At 43.8% G+C, this 24,062-nt stretch overlaps 1 protein-coding gene across 1 annotated transcript in view; it reads right to left on the bottom strand.

Annotated features, from left to right (window-relative positions):
• The window catches only part of col5a3a (collagen, type V, alpha 3a), a 43,485-nt gene that overhangs the window by 17,425 nt on the left and 1,998 nt on the right, over positions 1-24,062 (bottom strand). The window contains exons 2-25 of the mRNA XM_070847939.1: positions 16,801-16,968; positions 16,079-16,292; positions 15,488-15,650; positions 11,027-11,149; positions 9,052-9,459; positions 8,116-8,235; positions 7,888-8,004; positions 7,730-7,783; positions 7,573-7,614; positions 7,150-7,212; positions 5,674-5,748; positions 5,414-5,497; positions 5,220-5,276; positions 4,883-4,936; positions 4,707-4,760; positions 4,534-4,587; positions 3,868-3,921; positions 3,569-3,622; positions 3,014-3,058; positions 1,672-1,725; positions 1,470-1,514; positions 1,171-1,224; positions 585-629; positions 191-244 (exon numbers count right to left, since the gene is read on the bottom strand). Of these exons, the coding sequence (XP_070704040.1) occupies positions 191-244; positions 585-629; positions 1,171-1,224; positions 1,470-1,514; positions 1,672-1,725; positions 3,014-3,058; positions 3,569-3,622; positions 3,868-3,921; positions 4,534-4,587; positions 4,707-4,760; positions 4,883-4,936; positions 5,220-5,276; positions 5,414-5,497; positions 5,674-5,748; positions 7,150-7,212; positions 7,573-7,614; positions 7,730-7,783; positions 7,888-8,004; positions 8,116-8,235; positions 9,052-9,459; positions 11,027-11,149; positions 15,488-15,650; positions 16,079-16,292; positions 16,801-16,968 (2,255 nt within the window). The remainder of the gene's footprint in view (positions 1-190; positions 245-584; positions 630-1,170; positions 1,225-1,469; positions 1,515-1,671; positions 1,726-3,013; positions 3,059-3,568; positions 3,623-3,867; positions 3,922-4,533; positions 4,588-4,706; positions 4,761-4,882; positions 4,937-5,219; positions 5,277-5,413; positions 5,498-5,673; positions 5,749-7,149; positions 7,213-7,572; positions 7,615-7,729; positions 7,784-7,887; positions 8,005-8,115; positions 8,236-9,051; positions 9,460-11,026; positions 11,150-15,487; positions 15,651-16,078; positions 16,293-16,800; positions 16,969-24,062) is intronic.

The following is a 24,062-nucleotide window of genomic DNA, read 5'->3' as shown; positions in this document are numbered from 1 at the left end:
GAATTAGCACTTCATGTTTTTACTGACTCTTCTGGTGGATCAGTTCATTGCAGAGTTCTCGTTCGTATTCACCTGTCTTGTAAATTGAGGATCAAGCAGCCTGAGGTGTGCATAGATACGTGCATGTTTGTGTAGGATATGTTTGTGCTGATGCATGCAGTTATGTATTTGTGTGCCTGTGTGTACTTACAGGAGGGCCATCGATGCCTGGGAGTCCCTGCATGCCTTGTTTCCCCTGGGGACCCTGTATGGGAGAGACAGAGTTTTGAATATGGCAGCTTCAGATGTGATATAGCACCTTAGCTTAGCCCTAATAGAACACATTTCCCACTTTGTTGCTCTTCTACTGAACATACTGTATTTACGACCATGTCCACTTTTTATTTCTTTTATCAGTCCCTAGTGTCTGATATGCCTGTGTGTGTTTCTTGTGTATTGATTTCCTGTCTAGCCCCGTCTTCTCTGAATGGGAGTCAGAAGCGGCTGAGTCGTACTCTTCAACCTGCCTCCCCTGGGTACGTGATGACAGGGGTCACAAGGTCACAGCTTTAATTCTGAAATTAAGTGAGAGACATGCTACCTACCTTCTCTCCTGGCACTCCAATGGGACCCTGGGGACCAGACGAGCCCTGGACCACAACAAAGCATCAATCAGGTTAAGAGTCACAAGACTATGCGAGAGCTGGGAGTCGAGGTTTTACCCGAGTGTGTGTGTGTGTGTGTGTGTGTGTGTGTGTGTGTGTGTGTGTGTGTGTGTGTGTGTGTGTGTGTGTGTGTGTGTGTGTGTGTGTGTGTGTGTGTGTGTGTGTGTGTGTGTGTGTGTGTGTGTGTGTGTGTGTGTGTGTGTGAGTGGGGGGTGAAGGAAGGGTTGGACGAATTGTTGACATGCTGGAAAATTGAAAATATGATTAAATCCTCTTAACTGTAATGACAGCAATGTTTCTGACGTATTTTAAAATGAAATGTTGTGGCTGTGGGGTGAAAACCTTGTATCTCAAAATAGAAACTTATTTTCACGTGGTACTAAACACAGCCTTGTGTCAGGAATACATTTTATTGTATCCTATTGGATTGTGAAAAACTTTGATAAGAATTTTCTAGACCTATAGATGAGCAAGCAAACTTTCAGCTGAAATAAACATGTAAAAATAATTTGTGTTAGTACGGTACCTGTGCTCCTGGATTCCCCTGTTGGCCTGGGGGCCCAACTTCTCCAGATGGACCCTGACAACAAAAACACTGGTTCTCACACACTCTGCCTCCACATGATCTTTGTCATAAGTCACACTCATCATCACATGACTGCTTAACAGGTTCATTAGAAGGCCACACTAAGCCACTCCAGCTGACTCCAAACTGTTCCCCACATGCTCATTTCCATATAACTAATTATACATATATTATAGTTATACTGTATGATGGCAGCTATGGGTGTAAATAAATGTGTTTATGTGGGCAGCAGGACTCACCAGGTTGCCCTTTGACCCTTGTACTCCATCAGTTCCACGAATACCCTGGCAAAAATGCACACACACACAAAAAAAAGACATTCAACAGCTTCCTTGTTTATCCTCAGTGGCATATTGATGATTCTATAAACTAGACGACCTTTTTATAGAGTTGAAGGGACTGAATGGCTCAGACTCTGTACTCAAGGTGATGTTGACTTACCGGTTGGCCAGGTGGGCCAGGTGGCCCCCTTGGCCCAACAAGACCCCGAAGACCCTGGAGACAAAACAAAGCAAATAGTCAGCAGCTAACCTGCATTCATGGTGAGATGGAGAGAGTGTGGAATACTAAATCAGAAATCAGAACTAAGGAGAGAGAGAGAGAGGCTGAAAAACAAGGACAGACAGATTATATATCTTTGTGTGTGTGGTTTTGTATGTGGTAGCCACGGAGACTGTGCTCGCCTGTGTTTTCGGGCGTGTGTTTGTGTGCTCTGTTTTTGTCAGCCTCCCTCTTTGTAGGCTGGCCAAGCCACCTGTTCCAAAGCCACATCTGTGATCTCCTGGGAAGTGATTGATATGGAAATATAATCATTCAGGCCAGGATTTTATCTCTTCCTCCTCCGAGTCTCTCTCTCTCCTCTCTCCATCTCTCTTATCTCTTTCACCACCAAGCAAATTTCTGTCTCGCGCTTGTCTCTCGCTGTCTAGCTTTTGCCATTGCCCCCCCCCCCCCCCTCCTCCCCCCTCTCATCAAAACAGCCAACTCCTGTCCTTTTCCTGTATGTTTTTAGTTTAACACCGCTTTCCAAACGTGTCTTATGGCTCTATTTCTTCCTGCACTGGGTGATCCATTTGGAGGGACAGAACCCTGCTGAGTCCAACCTCACCTACTGGGAGAAAGATAGAGTGTGAGTCATAACCAATCAACCAGTGTTCACTGCAGAGAATAACAGAAAAAATGACTGCTGCTTCAGCGCTGCGCTTAAGATCTTGGTGGACTCCATAGTTACTCCGTGGTAGTATCTCTGTGACATATTTTGAATAAACTAGCTTGCTATGCCATTCTATGTTTCTGTGTTCACGCTGCACACCTTTTCCCAGTGACCTTTTCTCTCTTAATGCTCTGCTGAACACTGTGGCAGTGTTGCATTAATAAGGTTTGACCGTCCTAGTTTTTTTATGGTTATGGTTGTTGTATATTCTGTGCAGTGTTTCTATTGTATTAATGCATGTACTGCATGAGAGATACATTTTGTAGTCGTGTAAATTATTCTGTAAGATTTTGGCTGAGACTTCTACTGGAGCTTAGATCCAGTGATCTCCCACAATCCCTCAGGGTTTGTCATGGAAATCATTTGTTTCTGTGACACTGCACTAAGAAACTTTTTATTTTTATTTTTTTTTAGCGTATTTCTGGGAACCCAAAGCACAGACTTGATGCATCCTCTTGATTCAGATTTTGTAATGTAGAAAACCAATAAACATTAAATATTTTGATGTAAAGGCTGTGAATTGTGTGCATTACAAGGGATCATGGCATCCCTCTGGATGTGGCTACTCACAGGTTCGCCCGGTTGCCCTCTTGGCCCCACAGGTCCATCAGATCCCTAAAATAACAAAGACGAAAACAGATTTAACACGTGAATCTCATGGACCGCAGGCATGGATAAATTTACATCCTCAAAGACATGATCTGTGAAAATACCTCATTAAAGAAATTCACTGAGTGACAGATAAGGCTCAAATATCTTTGAGCTGAGACTTATAGACTGCTCTCCTAAACTCCACCCAGCTGCCTTGACAGAGCTTCTATCTTTCATATTTTCAATTCTATGTCAGGGATTCACAGCATAGCTTTCATGCCTTTTGCAGACCTTGATACTCAATCAACTCAGGCCAGCATAGCAGAATTAAAAAAAAATCAGGAGTTCAGCTTTCAGCAAAGCCTGTTTTGATCCGTGGTGCTTAACCATCAAAATGGTTTATGGAACTGATTCACTGATCTGTAAAGATGTTCCCTTTTAACCTTGTGTGATGGAAAAATTAAGAAAAACAAAGCACTGCTGCAGAGTGCATTTTCTGTTGCAAGTAAATTCTCTGAAGTACTGTGCACTCACCTTCTCTCCCTGCTCTCCAGCAGGCCCATGAGGGCCAGGCTTTCCTCTGTCCCCCTACAAGATAAAAGCATTAGCCACAAGCCTCAAGATATCTAGGACTGTTCTGTTTATAGCAGAGCAGCTTCCAGCAGATGCTTCTTAGTGTACACTGTCATCACAGAAATCACAACAATCATCATGATCATAATATGCAAATATGCATCTGCCTTATGATGTGTGATGCACACTGCGCTGGTGTGTTAGCATCTGAATGACTAAATGAATACAGTGACAATGTTAAGTCACCAAATGTAACTCACTCTGTGTCCCTTGTTTCCTGGGAGACCTGGCAGCCCATCAAAGCCCCTGTCACCCTGAAAAGTAATAGGGAAGCAAGTGCATTAAACCCTGAAAAACACACACATACGGTAATGTGTAAACATTAGCAGAATTGTACAGAGAGTCTCCCGTGGCAGAGCCTCCCATCTGCTCTGAGTCTGTGTTGGGGAGAGGGGGCTTCCAGATTAGCTGTAGGTTTGCTAAAATGCTGCTTTGACTGATAAAGACTCTGCTGTTCTGTCAGACCCGGCATCAAGGGAGCCTGATTTATTTACTAAGCTCTTCCTGCAGCTGTTAGGCATTGACTTGCCTCCTTGTCAATACATATAATAAGCTGTGGGTTGCTGGATACCTAAAGGCTTACGCTTGCAAATGGAGATAGTTTATTACACAAGACCTTGCTGCCTAAACACATGTGGTATTGTTGTGCTTATGGAAACAAGAAACTGAATAAATAGAGACCTGATACCAAACATCAGTAGTACAGTGCAACAACTGGCAAAATAGCATTAACACAACTATTAACCTCAACTAGAATCCAAATATCCAGTAAAGACATAAATACTTTGCTGGAACAAAAACCTATGGGTTCGTAGTGCAGTCCAGTTTATCAGTAATGCAGCGCAGCGAGATCTCAAAGAGCTTACCTTAGCGCCTGTTTCACCTGGAATACCACGACCTCCATCCACGCCTGCACGCCCCTAAAAGACACACAGTCCAGTGAAAATAGGTTTTGCTTTATAGAACATGCACAGTGACACAAGATGCAGATACAGAGATTATCAGTGTGGAAATCTGCAACACTTAATAGATATCTCACCCTCTTTCCGGACTTTCCATTAATCCCTGCAGGGCCTGGCAACCCGTGTGGTCCCTATACGAGAAAGGGACAGAGCAAGACAAATGGGAAAAGGTGTTAAAAGTGTGACAAAGAATGAACAGAGTGGCAAAAATGATGTAAGCTAGTAGTGAGGTCAAAACAATGTGTCGTCTTACAGGAGGGCCAGAGTCTCCTCCGTCTCCTTTAAGCCCAGCGGAACCTGGCAACCCCTGCAACATAAAAACAAGAATTCATTAAAGCACGACATGATGTGCAGGATCTAGCTAAAAAACAAACAAAATATAAATGAGCTAAAAATTATCTTGCAAATCTGTTCATTCCTGCAGTCCTGTGGTGCTTTCATAATCACAGAAACATATTGAGCATGCATAATGACGCTGGGGATTGAGCAGAGCTTGTGCCTGGTCAGACAGAATGTTAAGCTGAGGTAAAAGGTTGCAGGAGCCCTTGGGGTATGATGTCATTTTGGTCAAAGTCAGAGGAGTGCATTACCAGTGGGCCTGGTCGCCCTGCAAGACCCAGAGGACCTGGAGGTCCCTTCAGTGACAGCTGGAAGAAAAACACAACGGGGTGGTTTGTGTACGCCACACAAGGTACCTTTCCACTTTTACTACGCAATCATTTGGTGTTCATGAATGTCAACAGTCACTGATATTGTAACATGGAGTAACACCAAAGTTCTGCACCTGTGCCTGTTGCAGGATAGCCTGAGCCTGCGCCTCCTGGGGAGACACCACTGGGCCCTTCTGGGAATCACCCCCATACTGGAACTGGAGGCAATGGAAAAAGAGGTATGGTTGCCCACTGCAGGATTCCCCAAATGTAAATGAAGTTCTATCACACAGCCCCCCCTTGTGGTCATGCCACTACTCGACACAGGGAGAAGGTGTGCTTTGTGTGTGTTTGAGTGTGTGTGAGAAAGAATAAGTGTGCTTTAAGGTCTCACTGGAAGCATCAGCAGGGTTCCTGGAGGACCTGGAATCCCATCAACCCCAGCAAGACCAGGACGTCCAGGGGGACCCTGTATAGAGAGGATGGGGAAAAAAAGATAAGCATCGGTTGGTTACTGTGTGTGTGTGTGTGTGTGTGTGTGTGTGTGTGTGTGTGTGTGTGTGTGTGTGTGTGTGTGTGTGTGTGTGTGTGTGTGTGTGTGTGTGTGTGTGTGTGTGTGTGTGTGTGTGTGTGTGTGTGTGTGTGTGTGTGTGTGTGTGTGTGTGTGTGTGTGTGTGTGTGAGAAACGGAGAGCGAGAAAAAGATTATCTGTCTCTGTCACTCAGAGTGAAAAACAGCCCTGCTGTCTACTGTCACTGTAAAAACAACCGTTGTTCCATTTCCAGCAGGCATGACACACACACACACACCCTTATCTTCTGTTTACACACTGTAAATATCCATTTCAACAGGTAATGTAATGGAGCATTGAGTCATTAAGATTGTGCTCATCAGATTACTGTTTAAGTTAAAGTATTCATGTTGGTATGACACCTGTCGCTGCTCATGATGAATACATCTGATACATTATGGTTTATGAGCCAAGGGTGATTTTCTTGGCACCACCTTTTATCAAATAGTGAAAAGTGAAACATAAGTGACAATTTATTTATCAAATATATGTTTCCATGCCTTTGTATGGTATAATTCAAAAGCAGCAACAGCCTTCAGGTCCTGCAGCAGCGTGACTGGCACACATGGAGAAGCTCATGTCTTTAAGGCTTTATTCATTACTAATGGGGACATCCTGTAGACATTTAATACTTCAGGCACACTGTACATATAACACAGTAGCAGTAAAGTCCTTTGTGTTACTTACTTAAAACGTTTAAAGTAAAATACAGTCAATTTATATTCATGTTTTTTAATGCCATGATTTAAGAGACTGTTTGTGGATTTATTGTATTTGTTTGTCCTTTTCCTCACATATTGATATCAGCTGCACTTTCACTGACATCCATCACTGTTGCATCTCTTCAGATTTCATCGCAGCAAATGAAATAGAGCTACTACAAGCGTGAAGATGATGTGCTTGTAAGCCATGGGAATCAGCATGGTAAAAAAACTTCCATCACGGTCTTTGCAAAATGATAAAAACATCAACAACTGGAAAACGACAGAGCATCTGTCAGTGTGTGTGTGTGTGTGTGTGTGTGTGTGTGGGTGTGTGTTGAAGTTCGATCCACTGTGATGGATCATGGACAAACACAATTATTCGAGCAATCACACACATAGAAAATCAGGTCAAGCACGTGTGACTCAACATGTGTCCCTTAAGTCCAGCAGGTTCAGCTCAGGACTGGACCAAGCACATTGTGATCCCATGGATATGATCCAATGTGAGGTCCCAGCTGAACCCACAGCTCTGTCCCACAGAAGAAGGGGTCAGACTAACCCAGTGGGCCAAGGTCGAGGCTCGAGCCACACTCACCAATTCGCCGGGATCTCCCCTTGGTCCTGGAGGGCCTTTTGGTCCAGCGGGGCCAGTGAGCCCCTGTGAAGGAAACATTCACAGCACTCACACAAACATTCAAGAACACTGCCATATTGTGGCTTGTTTTCAATTGAATCATAATCTTCTTTTACGCCACATTCCACAATAATCTCTTTCTTTATGTAGCTTTGGATCAAAATCTTCTTACTGCATTTTTAGTGGCCATTTCATGGTGTGTTAGTAGATGTATACGAAATATAATCAAACAATCTTGTATTGCATTAGTGGGATGGGACGCATTTTTTGGGCTTTCACGCCTAAAAACCCTGTTTCCTTGCAGAGCTGCATCCTGATGGCTAAAATCCAAAATTCTCAACATTCTGTGCCACATCTGGACAGTTCCTGTGAGAGTAGACTTACCCCTGGTCCTGGTAGACCTGGGGGGCCTGCCACTAATGTACCCTAGAAACAAGCACAGATACAATAGCATTACATGTACATTAGGAGTATATCAACTCATTCCAGTGGCCATAACTAAAGCTACTCGACTATTCACTGAATGCCTCCAGTAGCTCACCGGTTCAATAATAGCAGGCTCTCCCTTCTGGCCTTTCTCCGCTCTGAGGCTAGCCTGAGGAGGAGAAACAGGTGGATAGATGTGGATTGTTAGAAATCACTTGACACAGGCAATTGAGGACATCACCACTTGACGAAAGGGTTCACCTTGAGATTTACCTCTCCATCCCACGTTCCTGCTCTTTCCCGCTCTGCAAAGTCAAAGCTATCCTCATATATCTCATACTCTTCATATTCTGACTGTGTGTCATTCTTGTAATCTTCATATTCAAGAATCTGTTAAGGAATGAATAACTCCATTAGTGACAGGTCTAGTTAATACCAAAATAACCTCTCAGTGATTTCCTGCTGAGGTGAAGACATTTCTTGTATTTGCATTTAACCTACCTCATATTCAGTAACATTTGGGCCCACTGTTACCGAGGAAACTGAGATATCGTCATAGAGGTCTTCGTAAAGGTCACCTCCATATTCCTCCACCACTGGCTTCTTCACTGGCTTGCTCTCCTGCAGGCCAACACGCAGGGTTAAATGAGTCATAGCAGAGATGAGCCAGGGGACATTGAGCGCTTCTCATTAGCACCCAGCTCTTCCAAGTAAAACCACATTTTGTAAAGTACAATTTGAATGTTAGCAAAACAGGTGGATTTTATGGGAAGTGTTGATTATCAGGGACACAGGTTGACAGGTGTGCAGTTAATTATGATGCTGGAGTGTAATTAGTGGATGGACTACATCAGAATCATGTGGCAGCGAGGCAGAAACTGCAACAGCTACAGAAACCATGAAAAATTAGTTTATGTGGCAAATTAGCAAATAACAAACATGAAGGAGATGTACGAAAGCATTCTTTGTTTGAGACTGTGTGAAGTTAAAACAGATTTGATTTTTAGAAAAGCTTAAGGCCTCTTTTGGTGACACACAATTTAGAGGTTGTCTGACAAAATATTCACCTTGAATGAACTGTAAACCCAACAGTCATTCTGTGGGTTCACGTACAGAAAGACAAGTACTATATATGTACCATGCATAGCAGGCTATCAGGGATGTGGTATGCATGTATTACTGAAAGCTCTACAAAAAAAATACAGACACAGTCACAGGGCATATAATGAGATCATTAAAGATTTCTCTTTTTAGATGCATTCTCCATGTTTCCTGCTAGGGATGGAGGTGAGGTGATGATTAGGATGGTGCTGGTTAGTGCTGATGGGAAGCAATCGGAGAGGGAAGAGATTATTAAGGGAGTGATCGGTTAGAACTGCGAATGGCAGTGGGGGGGGGAGGTTGGGGTGGAGAACATCTACAGGTAAACTTGTCTACCTCCTCAGTAACCTTTGATTCAGGCAGTGCACTGGGCACCACAGTGGCGGCCTCAGTTGTAGAGTCAGGCTCATGTGTGGGCATCTCCGTTATCGTCTTGTCGAAGACTTCAGTGGGGACGACAGTTTCTAGGGCGCTCTTAATTTCTGGCAACTCAGTGGGCTGAAAAGGTTCTTGGGACAGATACTCGGGCAGTGTGGTGGACGCTCTGAGGAAGCCATCGTCAAGCACCTCCTCTTCATGTTTTTTCTTTCTGGATCCCTTCTTGCCCTTGCCCTTGCCTTTGCCTTTAGAGCCCTTGTCCCTCTTCTTTTTGTTCTTCTTGCCCTTCCTGTTCTTCTTGGAGCGCTCCTTTGGTTCATCGGCTTGGTCACTTTGCATCAAGGTGTCAGACACAAGTTGGGAGTTCTTTTTATGAAAAAGGCAACGCAAGGCGCAGGATGGAGAAAAAACAGACACTGTTGTGAATGAAAATACAATAAAGGAAATAGCCTGTAACAGCACAGTAAAGCGACACATACAGGTCATGTGGGGTCAGACACCTGCTGTGATTCCCACTGAGATGGTAAAAACCTACAGCAAACATGAAATGAGAAGGGACAAACAAATGAAGAGGTGCTTCCTCTTTGTCAAAGGAGAAGACATATTTGTTTAGTCAGAGGTCACCCTGTCTAGGATCCTACAGAGGTGCTAATTCTCAGTGTACTCTGGCAAGTGAGCAAATATGGGTTCTGTCGTCCTCCTGAGGGAGGGTCCATTGCATGTCAGTGATATGAATGGCCTCTGCCTGAAAACACAGCTGAAGGCCCAGTCTGTGAAAGACATCACTGATGTCATTTACATCCACGTGTAAACAAGGTCAGTGTGTAAGGGAGAATGATGGGAAGTAGGTCAGCAGCGGGACAGATGTTGGCACGTTCTGGATTCAGAGCTCATTGCTCAGCTGTAGTGCTACGTTATCCAACTGGATGACTGTCGAGATGGCCTCACACCACCGCTGATGAATCATCTCTCAAGCATTATCAATGACTAACCACTGTGCAGTCATATAAGTGTATGCACACATAAACAATAGACACATACAGTATATACCACAGTTTAGTGTTAATCTAATAGTTCAAACAGTTACTTGAAGCCCTGCTTCATGCACACACACACACACACACACACACACACACTCTGTGCCTCTGTTCCTCTGGCTGCCTCCATCCTCCTTATTCCTTTCACACCACCAAAGAAATACACAGTAATTCATATCAATGATTGATTCAAATTTTTATGCACGCCTTGAGAAGGGAGAGCTATTATATCATGTTTGAATTATCGGCTCCTGGTTGTGTGTGTGTGTGTGTGTGTGTGTGGTTTTGTGTGTGTGTGTGTGTGTGTGTGTGTGTGTGTGTGTGTGTGTGTGTGTGCCTTGCCAAAGGAACACCTGACCTTAAGAATGCTCCACTCCTGGCTGCATTTAAAAGAGACACTTCTCCTTTGACTGATGGCCTATTCTGTCTTAATCTCTCAAGTCTCCTCTTGCAAACACTCGCTACATTTCCACAGTGGTCGGGCTTCTTCTTGGCCGGGGACGCAGTCTGCGTGTAAATCATACGAGTCTTAGGGACACGCAGGTCTATTGATAGACATGCTTGTGCTCCTTTTACTGTTTGGCTGTGAGACAGGGGCTCACTGTAGCAGCCAGAAGAACCTAATAATGTTTTAACATGAGCGCTAGAAGTAGAAGCTCATAATATTGCATGGGACATATTATAAAGCACATGGCCTCTGAGGAAATGTGGAAAACGCAGTGACACAATACATAACAAGGAAAGTGTTCCAATAAAAAGACAAGCTGCGCCTCTGCAGTTATTTGAGGTGACCTAAAGCTACACGATCCTTCATTGTATCAGCTTTCAAAGAACTGTATGAAGATTTGCATGGGTTTTCCCAGAGGGCATTGCCTCCTGTTGGTGGCAGTACTGACCTCCTGCAGCTCCAAAGCTGGGCTGTTGTAGGGCAAAGCAGAGTCACAGTCTGGTATGTAGTTCACACAGTAGTTGGCAGCAGCCTCGGGGTCTCCCAGAATCAGTAGTTGCTGAATATCTCCCTGAAATGAATCAGAAGCAGGCAGAAGGACAGACAATTGTGACGTGAAGCAGGATCACCTCACTGGAGCACTGACAGATATTCAAAGGACCAGAACACTGATACACCACAGACACTATGAGAACAGCATTATCACCACCAGTACATTTGCTACTCACTATTGCATCGCTGCATACCCATAACTGCAGGGGGGGGGCCTAATTGTGTACACGAAATAGCTCTCTCTCACCCCCCTGTCAGGACCTTTCACTTCCCATCCCACCCTAGAGGCACGAGCAGTGTGTATACACAAACAGGCACAGAGACAGCACTGCTACACCCTGCAGCACTAAGACCAGAGCCTCTGTTGGCTTTAATGGCCTTACACTTAACGACACTCCTGTCCTCTGTTCACATTACATTATTATATAATGCTGTGTGGTGCTGCAATAACTAGTTGATTACTTGTCAAGAAATCAAGATAAATAGCACAAATGTCTACAAATGCTTTCATCTGTATACATATTTATAAAACTTATATATTATTAGTCAAGAGACAATTTTGGCTTGAATAAGTTTTGATGGGCATTTGTCATTATTTTTGACATTTCATGGGTTGGATGATGAATAAAAATATATATCCTATAGTTAAACTGACATGGAAGATACGTGTGAGCTGCAGCGCTAACTAAACGCAGGCGTCCCCACAGGAAAGTGTTTCACAGGGTTTAGATAACATTAGCGATATGAATCTATGTAACTGACAGGCCATTGCAAACATATTGCCGAATGAAATGTTATACAGGGACAGCTGAGCAGCCATTTATGATAAATCAAGCCAGATTAACTGCTTGATGTTGTGGTAATTATCGTCTTATTGTAATCTCTTCAGTTAGGCGTGACTGGCCAGAGGTGAAATAAATCAGAACATATCTCCTAATACAGCTCAAATCACGCCTCATCAGCAAAATGTGTCTTCGCAAAGTCTGGATCACAAAACTGTAAACGCAGGAAAACAGTGTTGCTTCTAACATGAAAGGATTTTGTCCTTTTTTCTTCCTATTTTGGCCAAAAGCCAGCGTCAAGCAAAGGAAACGATCGCACTCGAAGGTGAGAAATATAGAGACAGAGTGAGAGAGAACGGCAACAGGGAGTTAATCCAATCTAATCCAATCTCAATTTGAGATCAAAGGCAGCACTTTCACAGAGAAGTTTTCCTGTTGTTCTTGCCTAGCAGGAGCTCTCTCCAATAGAAGCAAACACTGTTGCCCAAAATCAGGCGGCAGAGCACCCATGATTTTGGGATGGTTCAAGGGCGACTGAGGAGGACATGAGCTGGAAAACACCTCCGCTGAATCCATACATTTCTGAAACATGCTGAGAGTGACCTCCTCTCTTTCCTCTACTGTCTCTAACAAGGTGTGTGTCGCCAGCTAGCTGAGAGTCGGACTGTTTGAACAAATCACAGCTAACTGGATCACGCTTGAGGTGCTGCACACATACTTGTAGTGCCTTAATCTGATTTCAGTCTCTGCAGAAAATTGCCTTTTTCAACAAGCCCAATGCTTCTCATTTACTTAAAGTACAAAAGATGCTCAAAACTAACCAAAAACATCTGACCACGATCAGATAAAAGTCAGTACCACGGCAAAATATGACCTAAACAGACCTTGACCGATTTAATGTGCCTCTTCAATTTGTGTGGTAAATGGATGAGGTTGCTAAGCATTCACATAAAGCTGCCCTTTAATGATATGCTTGACAAGTCATGGTTTCAACATGACTGTAACAGCGAGCCAAGAACATTTCTTATTTCCAGGACTAATCGAGACAGTAAGGATCTGAATTTCCTAACAAATAAACGCTGGGCTGGATCTTATCTGAGCAGTCAGTGTGTGGAGGCACATACGCGGGGCACGCAGCGGCCAAGAGGCAGCACAACCACACTTGTGGACAGTTTCATGTTTGCTTTACTGCAAATGCATGCAGCGTGTTGAGTTTGAACACCAAACTTCTGCGGCCATTTGTAGACAATCTGGAAGCAATAGAGACATTAGGGGCTGACCACAGTCCCCATGCTCCCACACTGAGCTCCCACGCTGGGAGAACTGGGCCGGAACACTGGCCTCCTTCCCCAAACCAGGGCCTGGGAACAGAGGCCCAGAGGTCAGCCTGCTTAATCTCCCTTCCCCTGGTACCAGCCTCACCCGAGGTGTACAACACTGATACTCACATATGCACAGCCAGACATACACACATATCGCTGTCCAAAATCTAAAACAGGGTTTTTCACTTCCTCCACAGAAAACAACATATTACGACTCAATGTTAAATTAAATTAAGTGCAAACTTTTATACATATTACACGATGACCACATAAAGTGCATGGATTGGACTAAAGGATGGATCTGATCAGCCATCACCACAAATACTGTATCATCATCTTAACTCTTCACATAGGGTGATAAATAAGGGCAGAGGAGTGTTTTTGGAGCACGGCCAAAGATTAAACAGTCTCTGTTGCTTCTGAAAAGGGAAATTTATAGAGCCCACAAGGAGACACATTTCTTAGCTGAAGTGGGATGTAAAGTAATTTAAAAATTGGAAAGGCTGTCTGTGTCTGAGAGGGACGGGTGGGAAGGGAGCGGAGGGTGACTTGCAGCACGGGAGGGGCAAATGAGTTCAAGTCAAAGTAAGCGTGTGGACAATGTCAGGAAGGTGGTTGTTGCCTACACACGCAGGGCAGGAGATGTTCACTCGTCAGGACTGAGACCATCTGGTTTTCTCCTGGTGAAAGTGAAGAAGGCAGTGCTTTCTGTCTATTAGGCCAGCAGGGAGTGATAACAGCCCACCCTCTGTACTTTCATAAAGTTTAACAGTTCCTTTTTGCAGACTGTGGGTTATTCTTGGAACACAGAGGGGAGAGACGGTCGGGGAGACGGTCATTTCTCTGAACTCGATTGCACCTTATTACAATGTCTATCATTCCTATTCGTTGTTGCTCAGTTGCTGAGCAGACACTGAGCCTCGAGGACGTAGCAGGAGAAGGGTCTTGAGCCGATCTCTATTTCATGCTGTGGGCAAGAGACTTAGAGTGGAGCCTCATTGGGAATGATAATGGAGCAGGGTTTGCTTATTGTCATGGGAAACACTGAGAATTACTTATGAAAATAAAGGTTACTGCAGATTGGAACCAATCCCAGAGCTTAGTATGAATCTTCCTGCTCCTCCATTTTCAGCATATTGAGTCTGATGTGAACACATATTCTAATGCTCTTAGCGGAATAAATGCACTTTAACTTCAAAGTGATCTATTTTTTTCTAGTGAATGCTATTTGGAATGACTTGGGCAGTAACTTTATCTGCGATACTGGCTTTTCCTGTAAGAGGATGAGTCTTGACCATCACAGCACATGATCAAACTACATATATTCAAAGTCAAGCATGTTTCTTAAAGTCCAAATCCAGAGCTGTCACTCAGACTTACATCAACCCATCTCTAGCCAGCAGATCTGATACTGACACTGACAAATCCAAAAAGCAAAGAGAATGTGTTATTTCTTGGATTTGCAATGGAAATGTGTGGCTGGGCATGTCTGAACAGCCTGTCCCCTCCTCCCCACTCCCTCCCAAACACTTCTTTTACTCTGCACTGCTTTGTTCCTGCAGCACTTGATAGACAGGAGGCCTCTGTCACCCTTGAACCGCAATTTTGCCTTTAAATATTTTCTCAAGTAGTTTTAAAGGTAGGGGAAAACCCACAGTATCACATACAACTTAGATTCTGCTCATCACCACTGTATATTGTATCATACTGTATCGATCACATACGATATGATGTATGTTTTGGATCTTGACAATATATTTTTTTAAAAAAGTATAAAATCAATATAAAATCTAATCTGATCAACAAATGATCCAAATCATTTACTTCAACTTTACTCAAACAAGCATCAGTATGAATCAAACGCACTGAATGAAGTGTGAGAAAGAGGCTGACAAATAAATAAAGAAAAATCGAGGTCATCAGGACGCCCCCCCCTGCAGCGCCTTGTCTTGATGACTGACCCTGGTAAACCAGTCTCCCATGGTTTCACCTGCACGCTTAATACAACAAAGTTCACATGATACTGACTTTTGTTTGATCCTTTGTCTACCTCAATACAGAAATGCACCAAAAAAAATCACATTATATGTTGTATTCAAACTTCTTCTTCTCAAAAACTGTCCTGTCGATGTGCTGTCCTGATGAAACTTTGGCTAAATGCAACAAAAAAATAGGAAATTGTATTTCTGAAACGGGAACATTAATGATGTCAAAGTAAAACCCTCGATCATCTGCTCTTTGATAATGTCCTACCTCAAACACATCTTCGTCAAGAAGCCGTGTGCCAAACACAGTGACGCCCTCTGTGCTGACTACAGCGTTGTCCCCTCGCAGCAGATCCAGGGTCTCCACCCTCTGACAGTCCAAGTAGAGGGTCACAGACTTGTCCTTCACACTGAAGGCTATCCGGTGCCATCTGAGAGAGCAGAGAGAGAGTGAGAGTTAACAGACCGTGGAGCCTTAGAGGTCTGTGACGAGAAGTCTGTTGTCCAGCTGAGTCAGTGATGCCAAGAGCTGTTTCACACTTTTTTCAGATCAAACAAAACAGAAGTAAGACCGTGAAGAATTGATTTCCTTATTTGATTCCCTATTATTAATTCAAATCTTTGCAGCAAGCGCTCCATGGACATCTTATTCCATTTGCTCAAGGTCAAGCAGAAATGTAAGGATTTCAAGGCTTGAGGAAGTTCTAGATGCACAGTTACAGTGAGAGAGTTACACAGAGACGGTGAAGCTGATGTATTCAGCACACGCATAAGAAACAGCGTGCTGTCAAACCAACAGAGGGGCAGATATTTCATTTATACGGTGTCTGCTCTAATTGCAAGCTCTCAAACTACCCACTTTCCGTCGGCCAGGTTGATCTTCTTGAAGATGGGGTACATTTCTGGTGTGGGCTGCCCGTGCTGGTCCTCGTACAGGAAAACAGGCGAACGGCCCACTTCGAGCCCCAGCTGCTGCACCCCCTGGTTATCATACACTGAAAGCAGGAAGAACTGGGAGCCCTTTTTAGCTCGCATGGTAGTCATCAGGGAGAAATTCTCAGGAAATGTGGAATCTGAGAGGGAGAGGAGAGGAGAGGAGAGGAGAGGAGAGGAGAGGAGAGGAGAGGAGAGGAGAGGAGAGGAGAGGAGAGGAGAGGAGAGGAGAGGAGAGGAGAGGAGAGGAGAGGAGAGGAGAGGAGAGGAGAGGAGAGGAGAGGAGAGGAGAGGAGAGGAGAGGAGAGGAGAGGAGAGGAGAGGAGAGGAGAGGAGAGAGGCTGTTAAGTCATACAAGAGAGAGCACAGCAGGGAGCAGACATTTTTATAACATGCAGGCACCACCCGCTGCCAGTGAGACCTGAGTAAAGATAATAATGATGAAAAAAATATTGCCCGTGAAAGCCGTGAGCACCCACGGAGACGAGTACACGGAGTTCAAAGTCAGATTTCTTAAGGTTTTACTAAGAGAAGAATCCCTTGTAAAAGTGACACATCAGAGTGTTTTGGAAACCCTCGTGTATTTCATAGCTGCATGCGACTGGAGGCTAATGCTGTATATGAGCTAGGACGGAAAAAGTCCAGTACCAGGGAAGAGCTGCTTGGTGGGAGCACTGAGCTGGATCTTTTTGTCTATCTTGTAGGCCAGGTCTGCGTCCTCCATGCCCCTCCTGCTGGTACAGAGGCCAGCCTCCAAGGACACCCCCTCCATGTTCTCTGACAGCTCCAGCACTTGCAGAACATCAATGGGATCCGCTGAAAATGGAGAGAATTAAAAAAAATGAGGCATCTGCACATAGTTATGGAACAGATTGAGGATTTGTTTTTATTTCATGCTCACAGACTGTAGCTAATTCTGTCTCTTTAAACAAGATATTTGTTGACGTACTTTTAAATAAGCCAGTGTTCTACTTTTTCTTTGTTTGTTTCTAGCAATATAAAAAAATATATATATAAAAAACTACTTATGAAAAGGGTGGAGCTTGTGACAGATGGCGGCAGCATGCTTCTAGTCGTGTCAGTCTAACACTTAAACTCTGCCAGTGTCGCAGCACTTTGTTGTCTGGCTCAGTTAAGTACTGGTTGTTACAGAGCTGAAGAGCAGGGTTTAGTGCGGCTGGAAGCCGGTCTTAAAGTGTGGAGGCTTCCTGCTTCCTAGGAGTCGGAAGAGACGAGCTCCTCTGAGATGTGGCGGCAGGTGGCCTGGCTTCTGTGGGTGTTATTATAGGATAGGGGTAGTACACAGCCTAACCCATAATCCTACTGCAGCACACCTGACAGCTGACACCTGCACAGCGCTCCCCCTGCACCAGTGAGCAGCATTATGTCCGCATCGCATTTATCACAATTTAAACGCTTTGATGGCGACGACGGCTTATCATCTAATCAATGGCACTCTGATGAAAAGGATGATTTTTATTCCAAACAGGAAATAATGAGTAGTTAAGATTGAGATTTATTTACTGGTTAACTATGTATAGTGTCAAATTATGCTCATTTGCAATGAGCACAGCAGCTGTCTCTCTCTCTCTCTCTCTCATTCTGGCTCTTTCCTTACAATAGGCCTGTGCTTTATTTGCAATCCACTCTTCATGTTATTAGATGTTCTGTTGAAAAAAATTGCTGCCGTGAGCACTAGCCAGGATCAGAGTTGTGTGGGCAGCCAGTCTCCAAACAGCTGCTAGAGAGAGCCTGTTCAGGGCAACTCAGCACTTAGCATTCCAGGCATCTGAAATGAGGATCCTAAACCCAAATTGCCTCCTGTAGCTCTGCAGAGCTCGCCTTTTATTCTCCTTGTTAATTAAACACGTGGAAAGAGTTTTCCGTTGCCCAGCTATTGCTTGCAGAAAAACACTGCGTTACATTTTATGGCATTATTTATTTGCATGGCAGAGGCCGTTTATTCCAAGCAGCTTTGAGAGCTCACCCCCTGAGTCCCCTTGCATGGCAACGGGGCTGTAAATAGGTTAAGCTGTGAATTACAGCCAGCCTCCAACAATGGCAAACATTAGGCACAGATCTGAAAAGTATTTAAGACCTCAGGGCTTAAATTTTGAATATTTAAGAGTCATAAAAAAGCCATATTAATGAAATAATTACAGAAGTTGCTGGCTTCTAACAACAGCAACTGCAGGCTGTTATATGTACAAGTGGCACCAATAAATGTTCAGCCACACACAGTCTTTTGGAACAACTTTCAAATCTGCTCTGCCCACCATGACAGTGAGCCAAGACCTAAATGTCAAAGAATAAGGTGTGCTGACTTCAAAAGGTCACAGTCCGGTCACCCACGCTTAAATCAAGAAGAAGGACACTGACATTGTTTTCATTTCTACATTTTTGGCAGACAGATTCATTTTAAGCTTCTTTGTCTTTTGGCCCGATAAAATGGATGGACAGTTCTGGTTAATGGTCACTAAAGTCAATGGGCTGCAGCAAACTGACCTTCACCATGAATCAGCTTAATGTTCAATCTTTAATAAACACGCAAGCAATTGCATTTCTGTCAAACCACTTTATTCTTCACAGCAGTTTACTTTACATCATTGTCTGGGTCCTAATCCTCAATGTTTGTATTTAATTGAATTGTTAGTAGTGTGTCTGTTTTCGTCTGATCCCAAGCGAGCTCTCCACCAGCCCTGTTGTTGCCTTGTTTGATTCCTGCTTGCAAATCAATTTCCTTTCGGATAGCAAAGTTGAAAGTTTGTGTTTTAGTCAAAGGTCAGAATCCAATAAACTCTCTCTCTTTCTCCCCCTCTCTGTCCATCTACTATCTTGCTCTGTCTGTATCTCTCTCATTCTCTCATACATAATCATGCACAGGGAGGAAGAGAGGTCATAAGGTAGTGATGTTTGGAACAGTCTGAATAATGCTCTTAATTAAAGCAACATGGGTCTAATTACACAGGACTCTTGGGTTTCTGTCAGCCCATCCGGAACAGCATCTGACAAAATGGCCTGAAAACAAACTAACACAATTAACTTTTCAGCAGAATTGGTCAATTTCAAGCAATCCAAAAAGATGTCAACGCACTTTCTGCCTCAACTCAGTGAGAGTTTTAAAGATATCTGTCGCCCTATTCTGAACATGTTCCAACTATGAGATGACAGGAGACTGCTGACCTCTGACTCTCACAAGACAACAAAGAACAGCCAGAATGTGCAACAATGCCAATGGCAGAAATCTGAGACAAGCAACAGAAATTCCTCCAAAAAAAAAAAACTGCATTCACAGTGATGTGTCAGTTAAACTTCCAGAGAAAAATAGGCATCCCACACCCAAGCGTGCAAAATAAACTGTTGACGAATATGCTTGGCAAGCTGATTCAGAAGACGTGGGGAAAAATCTGTGTTGGATTTAAGGAGCTGTGACCACGATAGCTGCTGCAAGAACATCCAAAGTAAGCTGAGCATAAGAATGATCCACATAAAATACATCTCTGTGCAGTATCCCCTCTTTCACAATCTCAGGCCCTCCACCCCTGACTCTGGAGTCAAGAAGAAAACCCCAGGCTATTGGCAGGAGGCCATATGAAGTCTGGATCCATGCAGCAATCGATAAAATAAATATATTCCCTGCTTTGGATTCATTAATGTCGCCTTAAGTTGCGCCAATTTTGGAGCCTTGTTACCTATCCTGCAGCGCTGACTGTCTGAGCAGGCTTCCTTCGCATCTCATTAGGCTTTGTGGTGATCGTGTCCTTACACCACCTGTCGAGAGATGTTGCTTCTACCCTTCCTTTTTTCTTTCCTTATTTTCTTCTTCTTTTCTTTTTCCATCTTTTATATTGGGCTACATGTGTGTGTGTATGCTGTAACATGTTCTGACACATTTCCAATATGTAAAATCTAGACTGCATATGCTCTTGACAGAATATATGGCATATCAAAAATAATAGCCAACAACAAAAAACATACTAGAAGTCAAGAAGGGACAATAGAAACTGATTAATTATGTCCGATCCAGTTCCTATGTTATGGCCTTTTTCAGATTTCAATTTATTTCAAACCCCACTACCTGTTTTCTTTATTTTTCTGCATTTATTTTAGGCTTTTATTGTTATTATACTGTGTACATATGTGTGAGAATATGTGTGTAGAGGTTTGTTAAAACATTTTAACTTCTAGGGAAACCTGAGAGGAGCGGATGAGTGTACAGACAGAACGTGCGACCCGGCGGCTCCTCCTCTCCCGGCCTGTGCAGCACGATGTTCCCATCTCCTTAAGTTATGGCTGAACATGTTTGAAATAGCATCAGAGTCTCTGAGGACTGATGACTCGGAGTGTTTTCCAATCACACCAAAAGGTCATTGAAGTACATTGGAAGGAGCTGCAGTCCTGGGAAAGCAGGAGTCGCTGACACACAGCGGGCAGCATTCATGTACTGTGAAGGTACGTAATAATGCACATAAACACATACATGTCCTACGTATAAGATGTTTCTCTTGCCCCCTTTTTAGTTCTTGTGTATTTTCCTCTTTGAGACAACCACATCTGCCCAGAAACAGTGCTGTCCACCATCTTCCAGGCAGAAAAGAGCCGAGCGCTCGTCCTCACAGATCATCCTCTATCCCCTGGAAAAGCCACCAAACAGTCCACATCTGTGTATCTTCTCTGGCGGTGTGACACTTGACTCAGTCTCTCCGTGCCTCGCGGTCACGCTGCTCAGTACCACGTCCATCATACATGGACATAATGTGTTCTCTGTGTTTCTAAAGAAAATGTCTCTGAAGACATTCTTTATGACTCACACCACCTACACTCCCGGCTCAGCCTGAAAATACCACTCGTACACACACAATACCGCACTGTCAAAAACTATTGCGCCTGGGATCTGGGGAATTCTAACAAGAAATAAAGCCAAAATGAATCTGGGCAGTGAGAATTTCCCATCGTATCTCCGACCACACCCTGAGATGAGTGGAAGAAAAGCACTGACATTTGAACTTTAAATCACTGTTTGGAGACGTGCAAACATCTTTATGATAAATAAAATGACAACACATAAACATGTGCTGAGCACGTCTACGTCCAGCAAACAGACGCTTTTAAACTGATCTCTTTCTTTCTAAATCGTTGTTTACTGAAATTCCACTATCCGTGAAAATGACCCTTGTTAGAGCCGAAAACATTTTCAATGTGATGAGATGTAAAACATGTGATGATTAATAATGAAAAATGGTGACAAAACCAGTGGAAGTGGCTGAATAGACCCAAACACAGTTTGTCCCAGGCTCTATGAAGAATAGCCTTAATCTAATTAGCAGTGAGTGTGACCTTCTGTCTGGGTCACTGCCGTTTGTGGACAAGAACACGACGAGGAGGGCAGATTTAATACACTCTTAGAACAGATGAGCGTTTAAACACATGAACAGCCACATTAGATTGATACCTGACCTTACACACAAACACTCTACTATAACCAAACAACCTGCACACACTGTTTATATGCAGCTCAATTATAACGCCCACACGGCACCCAGGACCTCTGCCCTTGTCAAACTTTCCCTCTGAATCACTGTATTATTCTATCGGAGCATTTTGCTCTGTAATTTGTAGGCCGAGGGTATTAAAATCACTAAGATAAATTTGTTGTAACATGGAAGGAGGCATTTGTAGCGCTGGAAGCACGCAAACTGAGAGGCAGAGATATTTATCGCCCTGAATGTGCTTTGTGGTTTGGTCTGCTTTCAGTTATCACCGAGAGTTTACGAGTAACTCAACTCAGCATTTGTGCTGGGAAAGGTTCCGCAATCAGCGGGCTTATGGCTCATGGAGCTATTGATTTGACATTCACATTATTAAGAGACAACAAAAGGGAGGATGACAACAACAATAGTGCAACATTCAGTTTTTGATCCACTTTAAGCATGTACCCTTTACCACATTATCAATATTTATATGATTATGCTCTCTAGGCTGTAGGCATACGGAGGAAGACGACCAAACACAGAGGCTGAAGTCTGTAGCTGTAGAGTTTTTTCTTTTTTTTTAATGCTGAGCTGAACAGGCACTGAAAAGGTGGAATGGCCAGTAAGAGGGAGGCTTGGACCTGCAACAGGAAATGTTCAGTACGTGCAAATGACACCGCAGAGACCATCTAGTAAGAGAAGCTGCCTAGTAGGTCATTGGCCCTTTGCTCCCTCTGGATCTGATATAACCCGCTACATACATTTAGTAAAATGGAGCTAAATGTGCCTCAGTGTACAAAGTGCAATTTCCTCATCATTACTAGTGGGCGAGGAAATATATAGATACACAGATTTGTGCCTCTACAGAAATCCTTTATACTGATGATTATATATGAGTCACATGCATAGGCCACTTTTTCCCTCCTCATTTTGTTCTACATGAGGGAAATACAAAAACATTGCTCACGTATTAGGAACAATACATGATTATTGGTATGCTCTACTGAATATGGGTCAGTGCCGAGTCCTGTTGTTTAGGCTACTTCTCGCTGTGAGTTATATGTTTGGGTGTCGGAGCTGAAGGATTCTAGCGGGATCTGGTTACAGATTCCCTTCAAATTCGCATTAGCACGGCATTCTTCAATCTCCACAGTTTGTTTTGCTCATGTTTGCTCACAGCACGATGGGTCGGCAGGCCAAAAGCCGCTTGGCCCGTTGAGAAAACACCTGCCCTTCAAGGCCCCGACCCGGGCAGGCGCTCCACACAAACACAGAGAGGAACACACATTTGTACTTCTACACATGTGAGGACATTCTTTGACTACAGTAAATCCAGCCCTGACCATAATCTCCGCTGCATGCCTGACACTGGCCCTTCACCTCGCCTGACCCAGTTTCTACTCACTCAACTCTCTTTACGAGGCAAGGCGTGGATTTCAACTCTCCTGATATTGGAAGATCTTTTCTCAACTCTTTATCCTTCAGAGGATATCAGGTCCTCATAAATATGTAAAATAACACAATGCCACAACGAATACAAGCGCGAACACACAGTATTTCTGAGGCACACGTGCGCATACAGCATCCACACCTCAGGCACAAGGGATTACCTAAATACAAACATGCAAGCGCACACATGACCAAGCCCATTCAAGTTTCAACCCCAAGCCGTCATTTAGTCTCTAAGACATTATAAGATTGAGGCAGCTGTTGTGGAGTGCAACACCAGAGCTGGCAAAATGAAAGAATAGCACACACCATGAGTAACACAAGTACACGAACATGCTTCTTTAGAAGTTTGAGGCTAAAATCCTTCCCTTCACTGTTAGCAGCTTAGTGTCTGTGGTAAAGGACACTTGGCAGGTTCTAAAGTTGAAATATGAGCCAGGTCAAGATGTCACTGAGGGTAGCGTACTGCTTTCACAAATCTACATATGGCTTTGGTAGGAAAGCTCACTATTACAGTATGTGATGGATGATAAAAGAGGAAGATGACATGTAAGGGGACACTGCGAAGAAGTCAGCTCCTCTGATGTCTGCTCATTGCAATTCTACAGGAAGCATCGATTCCCCAACTGGTCCCACAGAAACATCTCTTGAAGCATCCGGCGATCAGAAACACAGAGCCATGGAGGCCTGAGGGGAAGGGAGGTCCTCAGTTTCTGGAAGCCAGATGTGTGTTGAATACTATAGATGGCAGCCCGGCGCCACGAAGTTTAAGCATCATTTCTACATATTAAAGACTTGGGGGAATTCCAGGCAGTTTGCTTCATCAAACAGTCTGAGAAGCAGCTTGATATGACACTTGCAGCATCAGCATCTCTGGCACGTTTGATGTTTAATGTTTCCATTAGAGAAACGCAAACTCACATGCAACATAAAATGCTGGAGCGTTAAAAAAATATTCTCTATTCTCTATCCTACAAAATTCAGCTGCCT

Source organism: Pempheris klunzingeri, chromosome 17 (assembly GCF_042242105.1).
Source record: "Pempheris klunzingeri isolate RE-2024b chromosome 17, fPemKlu1.hap1, whole genome shotgun sequence".
Taxonomy (NCBI): Eukaryota; Metazoa; Chordata; class Actinopteri; order Acropomatiformes; family Pempheridae; genus Pempheris; species Pempheris klunzingeri.
This window is presented reverse-complemented; position numbering and strand designations above follow the sequence as displayed.